Source organism: Balaenoptera musculus, chromosome 17, assembly GCF_009873245.2.
Source record: "Balaenoptera musculus isolate JJ_BM4_2016_0621 chromosome 17, mBalMus1.pri.v3, whole genome shotgun sequence".
Lineage (NCBI taxonomy): Eukaryota > Metazoa > Chordata > Mammalia > Artiodactyla > Balaenopteridae > Balaenoptera > Balaenoptera musculus.
Window position 1 is genome coordinate 2991148 of NC_045801.1, and position 13579 is coordinate 3004726.

Genomic DNA, 13579 nt, shown 5'->3' on the forward strand with positions numbered 1-13579 from the left:
TGACTCTTCTCTCATCTCCATCCCACTGATCATCCAATCCTGTGGAGATTTTATTTCAGATATTTTATTTTTCATTAGGAATTTTCACTTGGCCCTTTTTTATACCTTTTGTTTCTCTGCTGGCATTTCCTATCTTTTCATTAACTATGACCAAATTTTCCTGTATGTCCTTGAATATAATAATAGCTCTTCAAAGTCCTTGCTTGCAAATTACAACTTCTGAGTCACCATTGGAGTCAGCTTCCTTTAGATTTCTTTTCCTCTTGAGAGTGGATTACATCTTAATGTTTATTTGTACATCAAGTGATTTTAGATTATGTCGTGGACATTGTGACTGATAGGTTGCAGAAACTCTGGATTCAGTATTATTCCTCTGAAGAGTGGTTGGTTGGTTGGTTGGGTTTAGCAGGCAGCTAACTTGGCAGGTCTCACATTGCAAACTCCCTCCATTCTGTGAGCTCGAATCCCGATTCAGCTGAGTTCAGCCTCAGCTGGGCTGCCTGGAGCCTGCCCTATATGTGCATAGTACAGGGGTCAGCTAGTGATTCAGGCAGAATTTATACTCAGAATTTGCGGTACCCCTCCCTGGCTCTCTTCTTCCTGGGATTTCCCCCCTCACTTTCCACCAGCTGTGGTGACCCAAATTCAGTCCTCTGGTTCTTCAAACCAGTAAGACTGGGGCTGGCTTTCTGGCTAGTGGCCATTAAATTGGGGACTCACCCAGTGCCGTTCCCTTCCTCCTAGTGGCAGCTCCCTCCAGAGCCTAACTGCTTTGTGCTGTCACAGGGCCGTTTCTTCTGTCCTAGTCTGTAGTTGCTATCTGCAAGAGGATTGGTCAAATAGGAGCTTCTCGAACTTGCCAGAAATACAAAGAGGTCACCATTCTAAAGTAAGATTTTAATAGAAATCACTTTTTTAAAATAATTTTGAGATGTGTAACACCATAACCAAACAAAAGTGTGTTATTTCCTGCGGTTTGAGATACATAATAAGTAAAGAGAGATGCAGTTTTGTTGTATTCGTGAAGCGAGATGTTCCGTCTGCTGTGCATGTTTATAAGAGAAGAAGGAGGGAGGCATGTGCTGCAGCACTGGTCACTGCCCGCTGCAGAGGTGCCGTCCCAGCTTTGTCTCAAGCCTTGTTTTCTGCGAAGATACCAAGGGGGGTTGTTGAAGGGTCAGCTCCATTCCTTTGTGGTGAGGCGATGTTGGGTACTTAGAAGAGATCGTGTTTCAAAGCTGGCATTCCCATGAACTTGCCAAAACAAGCCATTTCCCTCGTGGCTTTTTTTTTTCATCCAGTTTCTTGCTGCTCTCTCTGGATGTTTTTCAAATTAGCCTAAGTAGCTATGAATCCAGACTGATTTTCTGTCCAAAGCAAATTTTGTGATGTCATCATAAAATTATTATGTTTAGGTGATCAAAGTCCAATCTTTTTTTAAAAAGTTTTTCAAGCATAGAAGAAATGTAGTTTCAACGAAAAGAATAGTATTACTATAATCATTCTCAAGAAAAATGCTACAGAAATGAAATAGATTTTAAAAAACAGGTAAGGCAGGTAAAAGTACAGAACTAGATAGCATTTACTTAGAAGTCTTACTGGGTTTTTTCACCGACTTTATTTCTCCATCCTAACAGTGGATAGGACAGGCAGTATCGTTCCCATTTATGAAGGAGGACACAAGTTGAAATGGGCCCCGCTGCCCAGCTCAGTGAAGGTGCTGCTCGTAGCTGGTGCCCTTTCTGCTGGGACAGCGGGAACAGCTGGTCACCCACTCGGACTGATCGCCCCGTCCACTCTAAATCTTGTCTGTGTTGGAGATTTGCTTCCGAATCTTAGCTTGGTACTGGAAACGAAGACGCTATTAGACCACTTTATTGCTCTCCATGAAAATACCTTAGAAGTAAAATCACGTCTTGCTGCTCCAGAACGGAAATTTAGTGAGACCTCTCCATACCAGCTTGTGGAGCCCCGGAGACCAGGTTTCACAGGGAGTGCCGCAGGCCGAGAAAAGTCGACGCGTGCTTGCAAGTTTTTAATGTCCTTTACTGTGAATTGATTACTTTGATGACTTTTTCTCCTAAAGTGAGGGAAGTAGTGATAAAAAATAAAACTAACATTAAATAAATACTCCTTTCCCCTCTTCCCAATTCTCTTCCTAGATGGGGCTCGTGGATAAACAAAGAATGATTCTTACATGTTCTAACGTTTGTTAAATGAAAAGTCTTATTAGCTCTTATAGTTTCATCTCTTGGTGAGTGTGAGACTTAGAAACCACCATCCCAGGAAGAAGCATGAGGGCTCATTGCCAGTTCACATTAGGCAGCTAAAAGCTTTCAAACAGAATGTATTGCTACTAAAAATACTTGGACTTTGGGAAAATATGTTTAAATTTGACCTCCTTGACACTCTGCACATTCCAGTTTTTTGCTCTGGGTTCCTCAGCAGCTGTAAGGAGGAAAGTTCAGAACTGTCTCCATGGGCCCTCTTACTCCATCTATGGAAGAGCCTTCCCATTGTAAAAACAGATACTTCATGAGTTATTTATATTCTGCACTACTCTGAGCAACAAATTATGTTTTCTCCGAAGCGTTTTGACATGTTATTTTTTGGAATGATACTGAGGAACTCGCTTCCCGGTTACCCCTGCGTTCCGTGTCCAGTGGTAGCAGGTGATGCAGGGCCGAGAGGGAGGATTCAGACAGTGAATCAGTGGGTCAGAGAACAGGGGACAGTGAGTGTGGGCGAAGGATCAGGGCAGGTGGAGCCCGAGAGGGTCTCCTTATGCAGGGCCTCCCATGACCTATTTGGAGGTGTTTGTGGGGAGCAGTAACCTTCAGGTCAGGGTGGCCCAGTTCACGAAACAGCCCATGTGAAATAAATTGCCTTCGTGAGACCTATTTAAAATAGAGTTCCATTGCCTTAAAGAACATGTCACGCTTGGCCTTCTCATAGCTTGCCTTTATTTTAATGATTTGAAGAAGTTAGAAATAAGGACATGTTTTTTTACTTGATTTTTTCCTGATTGTTATGGACTTTTCAGTTGTTTAAAACTACGCAGTTTTTGGAAATTCTGACTTGGAGTCTGTTACTCGTTTTGAGGGCCAGGTGATTGAGAGCAGGGCGCTGCAGCGCTCCTAATCGGGGGCAGCCCTCTCTCGGGCCGGGGGTCTGTCTGAACCCCTGCTCCCAGCGGCCACCCTCCCGGCAGCCTGCACACGTCCCCTGCGAGGCACGGGGAGGTGGTGACTGGTCTTCGTCACCAGCCAGTGCCCGTGCTCGGCTGACGGCGGCTTCGCTCCCCTGTCACCACTCAGGCAGACGGTGGCCCAGGGTCTGTGCTAGTTCTGGGCGTGTGGAAGGGGGCAGCTCTCAGCCCAACGCGGGCAAAGGCCAAGCAAACAGGCTGTCGCACGCACTTGACCTGTGTGTGAATCGTGGGACCTGGGGCCAGGGTCCCGACGGCACTGGCTCGGCGTGCATCTGGCCAGCTTCGAGGGTGCCGCCAGAGCCTGCAGCGTTGTTGAAGTGTTGTGCTGTTTTCTCAGCCATGATTGTCTAGATGGAGTGAGAAGAAAAACGAAATCATATTTTGAGGAGGGGGTTGCTTTTCTCTAAAGTGTTGATGTGGTCATTGAGGGAAGCGTTCCCTTTCCTTAAAAACAAAACAAAACAAAACTCGCATCTGTAGGAAGGGCTTGCTGACTCAGGGCAGTTACGAGATGAATTCTGTGTGTCCTCTGCTGCTGTAAGTTGCATGAGTGCAGCTGCGTGAGAAACGGCCTGCCCTCGCCTCCAGGCAGCAGGAATGTCTCCTGGAAACAGTCGAGCTGAATTCCCAGATTAGAAAGAAAGGCTCTGGGGCCGCTGACCTCACTCTCTCATGAGCTGCTGGCGCTGGGAGGTTCTCTGCTGCCCTCCACCAGGAGGCTGGGACTGGGAAGCCCCAGGACGCGGCGGCGGGGCGGCGGGCGGGCGGGCAGCAGAGGGCGGTGGCCGCTCCCGCGATGGCCCAGAGCCCAGGTGCGGAGCCCTGAGCAGCCCGGCGGGTAAGTAGCCGCGTGACCCGGTGCGGAGTTGCCAGTTTCAAGCCGGCAGGAGTTTCAGAAGTGCTTGTAGATACTGTTGCATTTCCTTCCCCCCTGATGAGGCAAAGTGCCGCTTAAAGTGAAAGTTGATAGGAGGTCGTGAGCCGTTTGGGGAGCGTTGGGCCGGATGGCTGTTTGGTCGGTCGCTGTGCCGATGTGGTGACACTGTGAGGGCTGGGTCTGTGCTGTGTGGAGCGCTGCTCGGGATTTGCTCAGGGAAACTCTGCTGCTTAAAGGAAGCCGGCGTCCGAACCGTCCATCCTGGCCCCTCTTTGGTTTCCCAGCTCCTCCTCGTGTTGCCCGCTGTCCTTCCCTTACCTGAGGCTGTGCCCCTTGCATCAAGGCTATTCTGGAACCCTTTTGTGAAGTTAGAAACCCGATCCTCTTTCCCTTTCTTTATTGGCCTCCGCCGCCACCCGCGGGGCTCCTCGGGTACGTCAGGGTGGGGTCTGGTGTGTGCGAGCTCCCCCGGTGTCAGCTCCCCTTACATACTCTGTTGTCTCTCTAGCACAATCCTGGAGGAGGAGAAGGTCCAGCAAGAAGAACGGATGAGGATGGAGTCCAGAAGGCAGGTCACAGTGTCCTGGGACTCCGGAGGGTCCGACGAAGCACCACCCAAGGTAGCAAAGGCCCCCACCCCATCTCTGGCATTATGCCTACTAACTTTTGAGGTTTATGCTGTAGGGAGGTTTATGTCTGTGGGGAGAAAACCAAATAGCGGGTTATTCTAAGAGTAATCACTGCAACTTCTGTTCCTTGTTCACCCCGCCTCATACCACCCCAACGTGCACCCGTTTCCCTAATTTTGCAGCTCTGGGCTGTTCGAAATCATGAGTGATTGGATTAGGCCTGACCTTCCAATCCGCCCCCCCCCACACCCCCATCATCAGACTTGAGTGAGCACGCCCGGCTCGGGGAGGTTTCTCTCTGCTGGCGTCAGGGACCGTCCTGATGATCAGATAGACTATAACCAAGCCGAGAACGCTTTACGTTTTGCTTTATTTTGAAAGGAGTCAACTTCCACCTGACCCGGTTCCTTTTGGGTTTTGTTTTGTTTTGCTGAGAACCTGGCGCACATTTTCTGCCTTTTTCTCATCTGGGGCCGGCGTCCGGGTTGTCAGCGTGGGGAGGTCTGCCAGCAGCATCGCAGCCCTGCCCTCCGGCCTTCCCTCCTTCCGGCCTTCCGCAGGCGGCCAGAGCCTTCCCCTCTTGCTCAGCCGGGCTGGGGCTGGACACAGGTGGCCCTAAACACTCTCCTCAGGTTAGGGTTCTTTGTTCTCCTTTTGCTTTTGACAGGATGGTATTTTCACACAGTGGCTTACTTGCCATGAATAATCCAGTTCAGATCATTTTCTGGATGGTAAATAGATAATAGGCTTTTTTGCAGTTAATAGTTACCTGCTACTTTATATTTGATTAGCTAAAAATATATTAAAGGAACTCTGACAATTCTTTACTTCATTTTCTTTTTGAAAAATGTTCAGAAATCTGTTAACAAAAAGTGCTATTTAAATATTGTACCCATTTTTTTTATCATGATGCCTGAAATCTGTTTTCTCGGCCATTGTTTTAAACTATTACAGTGAATGTTATTACACATTGAAAGTGAACACAGGTGACTGACCCAGCGCTTCAGAATTTTAGAGGCGAAGGGTTCTGCAGTGTGGCTTCCTCCACCAGTGGGGAAACTGAGGCCCAGAGAAGGAGGAGGGCCTGTGGTCCGTTCTCCCGGTGTTACTCTGAGCTGGTTAGTGCTGAGACCACAACGTTTCTCTGTCTCTCCTCGTGTTACAACAACAACGAAGCCCCTAGTTACCCACCGAAAAGCTATGCACCCCAGCATCTGCGGCCTCCACCTTGTATACACGGGTTTGCCTGTTTCCTCACTAACTATTGTGGAAGGGTCCAGCCCCGGAGAGTCTTGAAGTTAATTTCTCAGGCCTGGAAACCAGGTGGATCTGTTCACGGGTGGCTCTGATGAGCAGGTGGGTTACCTTCCTGTTCCCAGCCTCACTTTCCTCATCTGTGAAGTGAGGGTACTAGTGTTCCCCACCTCTTCGGGGTGTTGTGAAGACCAAATGAGATAATGCATTCACAGCACTTTTTTTAGTCACAGGAATGTAAGGAACTCTACATCGTTGGTGATTAGCACAAATGATGCAGCATTCCCCTAAAACTCACAGAATTAACCTTTTCCATCTAAACATGATTACGTATCTCAATCTGTATATGATTTTTAATAATTTTCACGTGGCTGAGTTTTGAAGGCTATGATATTAAGTTCATGGGCGGAGATGGAGATGGTTAGCCTTCTTTGTTTACAGAACAAGGGTGAGTTCTGCTTAAATTTTTAAATATCCTCACATTTCTTTCTTTAGGATGTTTTCAACGTGTATATTTTGAAGCTCTTTTCTGTAGTCAGAGATGGTTCTACCCTTCAGAATGAGTCAGCAGACTATACCCCACTGCCTGTTTCTGTTGATGAACGTTTTATTGCATGAACTGCCCCCTTGGCTTGTGTGTTGTCCATGGCTGGGTACCCCCTACACAGACGGACTTGAGTGGTTCCGTTACAGTATGGCTCAAAAAGATTAAAATATTTACTCTTTGGGAATTCCCTGGCGGTCCAGTGGTTAGGACTCCACGCTTTCACTGCTGAGGGTACAGGTTCAATCCCTGGTCAGGGAACTAAGATCCCGCAAGCTGCATGGCGCGACCAAATAAATAAAATATTTACTCTTTGATCCCCAAATTAAAAGGTTGGCAGCCCCCAGATTTTTTAAAAATTTTTATTTATTTATTTATTTTTGGCTGCATTGGGTCTTCATTGCTGCGCACGGGCTTTCTCTAGTTGTGGCGAGTGGGGGCTACTCTTCGTCGCGGTGTGCAAGCTTCTCATTGCAGTGGCTTCTCGTGGAGCACGGGCTCTAGGCGCGCGGGCTTCAGTAGATGCAGCATGTGGGCTCAGTAGTTGTGGCTCGCGGGCTCTAGAGTGCAGGCTCAGTAGTTGTGGTGCACGGGCTTAGTTGCTCCATGGCATGTGGGATCCTCCCGGACAAGGGCTCGAACCCGTGTCCCCTGCATTGGCAGGTGGATTCTTAACCACTGTGCCACCAGGGAAGTCCCCAGATTAAAATTTTAATGGGTAGAGGGAATTCCCCGGCAGTCCAGTGGTTAGGACTCAGGTCTTCCATTGCCGAGGGCCCAGGTTCAATCTCTGGTCAGGGAACTGAGACCCCACTAAGATCCCACAAGCCGCGCAGTGTGGCCAAAAAAAAAAAAAAATTTAATGGGTAGAAGATCACCTACATTAGTATATATATGCAGATGCTGGATGTTTTTATTTCTAATAATGTAAATATTGGTAGATATATTCCAGATAAGCAAAGGCTCGTGGAGGCCTCAGTAATTTCTGAGAATGTAAAGGGGTCCTGAGAATAGCTGCCTCAGCATAGTGTTTCTCAGCCCTGATCAGACCCAGCATTCCATTTATATAAAAAATATTTTATAATGCCCCATTTACTAATCCTAAAATAAAATACATAGGTTATAAAATGACTTAATAATTTCAAGATACCAATACTGCCAAGAGACTGTGAACTATACAAGAGAAATAAAAGTAACTTCTACTAGCATTACGCACACACCTGTATAAAATACTCCAGTATAATGACGCTGGGAGGTGTGGTGGAGGAGCCAGGTGCCCGCACCTGTGTGTGGTAGGCTCGCCCTGGATACAGCAGCTACGCACGCAGACCCTGCAGCCACAGCTGACTGTGGATCTCATTCGTCTTGATGATGTGATTTTCTAGAAGGGTGAAGAATCTTGGTAAAGTTCAAACGAAACCAAGTAAAATTGTCCATCAGTATTCACAGTAGTTGCTCTTCCGGAAAGTTCAGTGTCTGATAAACTATGCAGAATATCATTTGTGTTTGTATGTCAGGCAGAGTTGGTTCTCAGTTCAGACTACAGGGCTCCTTGTTGTTGTTTTACCTGTGTAAGGTGGAGAAAGATCTGAACGTAGCACAGGCCCTGCTGTTCAGCCCCGCTGTCCCTCCCGCCTGCCTGCCACCCTCAGTGCCGGGCCCTGCAGGCAGCAGGAGTGCCCTCTCAGTACCCTAGGCCCCCATCGGGGGCACTGCCATCCAGCTGAGGACCACGAGTGTAGGATGTCTTGGGTTTTCCTTTTTCTTCCTCCTCACTTGGGAGGCTTTCGACAAAAACTCCCCTAGCTCCATAGTTTGCTTCATGAAAATCCAAGTTCCTGTCTTTGAGGAGGAGGTGCAATCACCCTGCTAAACCTTGTACTTAGTAGCAGGTGACACGTCTGGATACCTCAGCCCAGCTCAGCCCATTCGATCTTCGTGGCAGCCCTGTCCCCACTTCCCTGTTGAGGCACAGTGGGCGAGTTGCCCCGGCCCGGCGCTGGCCATTTCCTGGCCTGCCCTCTTGGCCACCACGCTGAGTCTCTGCTTCTAGAGGAGGAAAACAGAACTTTTAGCAATACGTCCGTGCTCTCCACAGCGGGTGGCTAACAAAGTTCCATTTTGTGGTGTTCTTGGTGCAGTCGTTTCGTCTTCTGTAAGACATGTTTTCATGTTTTTATCTGTTATCTTTATTTTGAAATGGAACCTTACAAGTGTTACCGTTTGCTACCCATGTGAGTATTTGAGCCACTGGAGGATGTTCTGTGGAGATTTTGCCGTTCTTTGGTCGTTCCTTTTGTAATTCTCCTTTTATTGGGTGAGTCACAGTGTGCTTGTCATAGAGTAGCAGCACAGCACAGCAGACTCTGGAGGCGGGCAGTTCTGCCATTACCAGCTGTGCAGCCTGTTCGCATCGCCTGACCTCTCTGAGCCTCTGTTTTCTCCTCTGTAAGGTGGGGTGATAATACTTCTTTGTAGCATTGCTCTCAGACTTATCAGATTGTACATACAACACCTTGCTCTACACGTAGGACACATTGAGTAAAAGTTTTTATTTTTGCTTGTGTTACTTACCTGCCACCTCCAAAATGTAAGCCAGCAGACACAACTGTCCACCTGTCAGATAGCTGTGAATACTGTCCTAATTCCTGGGTCTGCACCCTCCCATTCTTGGACTCCAGGAAGCCTTTGCCGTACGACCATTGTAATGCATACATATTAACACACACCTTTAAAACGGCTGTTGCCACTGAAATGTCAGAGTACAGAGATAGTCAAACATTTTTGCCTCTTTTTAACCACTTGTTTAAATGAAACCTTTAAAAATATAAATCTGAAGAGTAGTCCCTAGGGCTTCATGGAACAAAATTGCCACCCTAGCACACAAGCAAAGCCCGTGACTCCCCCTTCATGCCCTTCCCTCTTTCGGGGGGTCTTGGGGATCCGTCCTCACATTTAGTTAAGTTTGGAGTAGACTGCACCTGGGGGCTGAAATGCGACAGGGCTAAAGGGGTGGGGGAGCCTTCCCCACCCTCAGAGGCTTAACAGGCCCGCACCGCAGGGCGGGAGCAAGTGCAGGGGTGGCTGCGGTCCACGTGCTCGGAGGAGAGCGGGGGATACGCTTCTGTGTCAGGAGGGAGAGGGAGGGGTGACGCGGGAGACCCGGGACAGGAGGCGGCACGCATTCCAGGCAGAGGGGGTGACACTGTTTCGAGACTCAGGCTCACTCAGAACTTAGCCGAAGCGGAGTGTGTGTTCATCCAGGACCACCTGTGTCCACGGGAAAGCGACACGGGCACTGAGGCGTTTTCCTTCCTCCCCCGGGCTCACTGGGCCCCAAGTCTATTTCCTTCAATTCTGGTCTTTATTCACCTGGAGAGCCCTGAGTTTCCACTTTGTTAAATCCCTCAGGTTTAGGAGACTTTATTGACTTATCTTCCATTTCAGACTAGACCGTTCTTTTGCTCTGAACTTTAAAAATTCACGTGTCAAACAATGAGGATTTTAGAGCTGGAAGTGACCTCAGGGTCCCTCCAAGTCCAACCCAGTTCTATAGATGAGGAAATAGAATCCGGCTGGTTCACCCACGTGCTCCCAGCGGTGAGGAGCAGAAAGGAAAGCCTCCAGGTTTGCATTTCCGTGATGCTGAATGGTATTGAGCATCTTCTTATGTGCTTATTGGCCATTGGTATATCTTCTTTGGGTCTACTCAGATCTTTTGCTCACTGTTTACTTAGATTATTTGTCATTTTCTTGTTCAGTTATAAGAGTTCTTTCTATATTCTGGATATGAATCTTATCAGATAGATGATTTGCAGATACTTTCTTCCATTCATGGGTTTGTCTTTTCACTTCTTGATGTTGTCATTTGCAACACAAAACTTTTAATTTTGATGAAGTCCAGTTTATCTTTTCTTTTGTTGACTGAGCTTTTGGCGTCCTAAGAAACCATGGCCTAACCCAGGGTCACAAAGATTTACTCCTGTGTTTTCTTATAAGCGTTTTATCGATTTAGCTCTCACGTTTAGAAATGTGATCCATGTTGAGTTAATTTCTATGTATGTTGTGAGGAAGGGGTCCAGCTTCATTTTTCGCATGTGGATATCCTGTTGTCCCAGCATTATTTGTTGAAAAGACTGTTACCGCCATGGAAATGTCTTCACACCCTTTATCATTCTTTCCAACTAAGCTCTTATAGAAAATTATCTTTTTCTATTCTTTTTAATAAAATGCGGATTTACCAAAATCATCAGAATACTTATTCATGTGATGCTCTGTTGATTTGTTCACAGCCCAGCAGACCTGGTTATCCTAGTCCGAGGTCCAGCGAAGGGTTTCATCCCAGCCCACAGCACATGGTACAGACCAATCACTACCAGGTATACCGTTCATTACCGTTATAAGATGTGTTATTTTATTCTTCAGCACATTTGGGGGTGGGGAAGTATATATTGTATATATTTATAAATTAAAACATTCATTTTTTTCATCGAACAAATGAATGATTCTCTCCCAAGCCCCACGTTTCCTTACCTTGTAAATAAGAACAGCTATGGGACATTTCCTGTAGGCCTTTTCAGCTTGAAATGCTCATTTGATCCTTTCACGTCGTTGGTGTCATATAGAAAACTGCCTTAGATCATTTGAAATCTCTTTGTTGTGAAACTTCCCAGAAGTTCTCTGGCAGTGATATATCCCTTCTGACCAAAAATAGTCGCTGATACAGCATTTTATGTTTAGTAGAGTTTTTTATTAAAATATTTTCATTCAAATAAACTGTGAGAACTCCCTGTACATCTTATTTGAAAGTTTAGTAATTACATATTGTCAGTATGGAATTTTGGTATAAATCAATGCCTAGAGACCTAACAATGCATGAAATCTTTGTTGAAGGGAATTTGGAAATGTGGATTTGGCTGTGCTTTATCTCATTTAAAAAGTAGCTGACAACCCTGGCTGCCCAGTACCAGCCTAATGAGTTAGGGAAACAGATACTGATTCCTTGTCTCTCTTTCTCTTGATTGAGGGAGAACCATGTAAAGAAATTCCTCTCACTTTCCTTCTGCCTTGAAATTTTTCTCCATGTCCAACTAAATGTTTTTCTCTGCCTTCATCATCATTGTTAGACTGTGAAGGCCTGCCTTCTCTCACCATCCACCCTGGTTCACTAGAGGACAAGCATTTGGGGGTTTTGTTTGTTCTTTGCTGGTGGAGTAGTAGTGAGTTGGGCAGGAAAGGGACTTGTAGAGAGATGGCTTAGCCATGTTTATGGCCCATTGCTTTTACATCCAAGGATGGTCTGCTCTCAGCATTGTAATAAGTGTAGAATTCCAAAGTGAAGAATTCCTGGTTTCCTAGTGTCTATTTGCATTAGCTATCTGCTGTGGCCATAACAGACGACCTTTCTCGAGGCTGCAGTTGAGAGTCCATTTCCTTGCCTTTACTGGCTTCTAGAGGCACCTGCATTCCTTGGCTCATGGCCCCTTCCTCCACTTCAAAGCCCAAGTATCTCTCTGACTGTTCTTCAGTAGCCGCACCCCCTTTCTGTCCCCTTCTGCTTCCCTCTTGCATTTTTAGGGACCCTTATGATCACGTTGGGTCCACTCAGATCGTCCAGGATAATCTCCCCACCTAATGATTCCTAATTTATAATCACATCTGCACAGTCCCTTTGGCATGTAAGCTACCATATTCACACAGGTTCCAGGGATTAGGACGTGGACAGCCTTGAGGAGCCGTTATTCTGCTGCCACATTATTCTCTGTAATCTCAGTTACTTCCTTTCACCTGGAAAGCAGAACTGTGCAGAAGTCGTACCGTGTCAGACCGTGACCTGGCCGCTTCACTCACCCGCAGGTCTCTGGCTACCCTGGCTCACATGGAATCACAGCCATGGCTGGCAGCATCTACCCAGGTCAGGCACCTCTTTTGGACCAAACAGATTCGTGGAATCACAGACCACAGGAGATAGCGATGTGGCAGCCCAACGTGGAGGTAAATTGGATGTTCTTGGGCTTTGTGTTGTTAACTGATGAGGCTGTGCCCAAGGTACAGGATTTCTAAACGCTAAGATTTCTCAATTTAGATGCCCTCATTCTCGGATCAGATGCTCTCGGGGTCTGTGAATCTTCTTTGCTAAACGATGGAGAGATGCTACCATCATTAGCCCATTCATTTGAAAAGCAGAGCCCTACATGAGGCCAAGGAACAAACAGCCTCCAGCTCTGCGGACCGTGTTAATTTTTACTAAATTTTCTTGGTAAAACCAAGAACCACTCCTATAATATTAAAAATCACTTCTTTGAATCCAAGAACAACTGTAGTTGTCTTCTCTTCAAGCTCTTTTCCTTGGAGTAAACATGCTTTATAGTCCGTAATATGTGTGTGTCGTATTTAATCCTCCCCCCATTATTTTACTTCCAGATTGTTTCCACTTTTTCGCTCTAACTAGTGATGCATTCTCTGCCTCGTATCTTGGATTACTTCTTTAGAGTAGGTCCCTGCAAGTGAACAATTGTATGCTTTTTAAAGCTGTTTCACACACGTTAACTTGTAACCCTGAGAAAAGTTGTTCCCGCCGGCAGAGTAGAAGAGACCCTACTTCCACCACGCCTGCTATTTTGCTTAATTGTTTGGAAAGACACACAGAAAGAAAAAGTAAGAGCCTCATACACAGCCTTCTGAGAGTGGACCTTCTAACTCGTCCTCCAGGACTCGGCCACACTGGACCTGCGTGGCATCGGGCAGGTGTTGCCGACCCACCTGATGGAGGAGCGGCTGATCCGGCAGCAGCAGGAGATGGAAGAGGATCAGCGCTGGCTGGAGAAGGAGGAGAGGTTTCTGGTAACTGAGTCTCAGAAAGGTCTTCCGCCCCTGAGCCTCTGGAGTCGGCTCTTCTGCACATGATCGCAGACTTCATCTTTTCCAAAGCAGGAGCCTTTGTTTTACGTCTGCTTCCTAAAACTTGCAATAGTGGGTCGTTCGCTTTTCTTGAATTACTTTTTCAGGATAAATTTCTAGGATGTCAGTAGTAGCATTATGGGCTCAGATGTAGAACCGTTTCT

The 13579-nt window shown here is 46.8% G+C and overlaps 1 protein-coding gene across 22 annotated transcripts in view; it reads left to right on the forward strand.

The window, feature by feature from the left end:
• The window catches only part of PTK2 (protein tyrosine kinase 2), a 253830-nt gene that overhangs the window by 209235 nt on the left and 31016 nt on the right, over window positions 1-13579 (forward strand). For 19 of the 22 annotated variants that reach the window (XM_036830829.1, XM_036830830.1, XM_036830831.1 and 16 more), the window contains 4 exons: window positions 4597-4708; window positions 10808-10894; window positions 12372-12509; window positions 13227-13358. In XM_036830829.1, coding sequence (XP_036686724.1) covers window positions 4597-4708; window positions 10808-10894; window positions 12372-12509; window positions 13227-13358 — 469 coding nt within the window. Of the gene's footprint in view, window positions 1-3941; window positions 4050-4596; window positions 4709-10807; window positions 10895-12371; window positions 12510-13226; window positions 13359-13579 lie in introns of those variants that run through there. The other 3 variants (XM_036830836.1, XM_036830837.1, XM_036830839.1) reach the window with 2 other exon arrangements.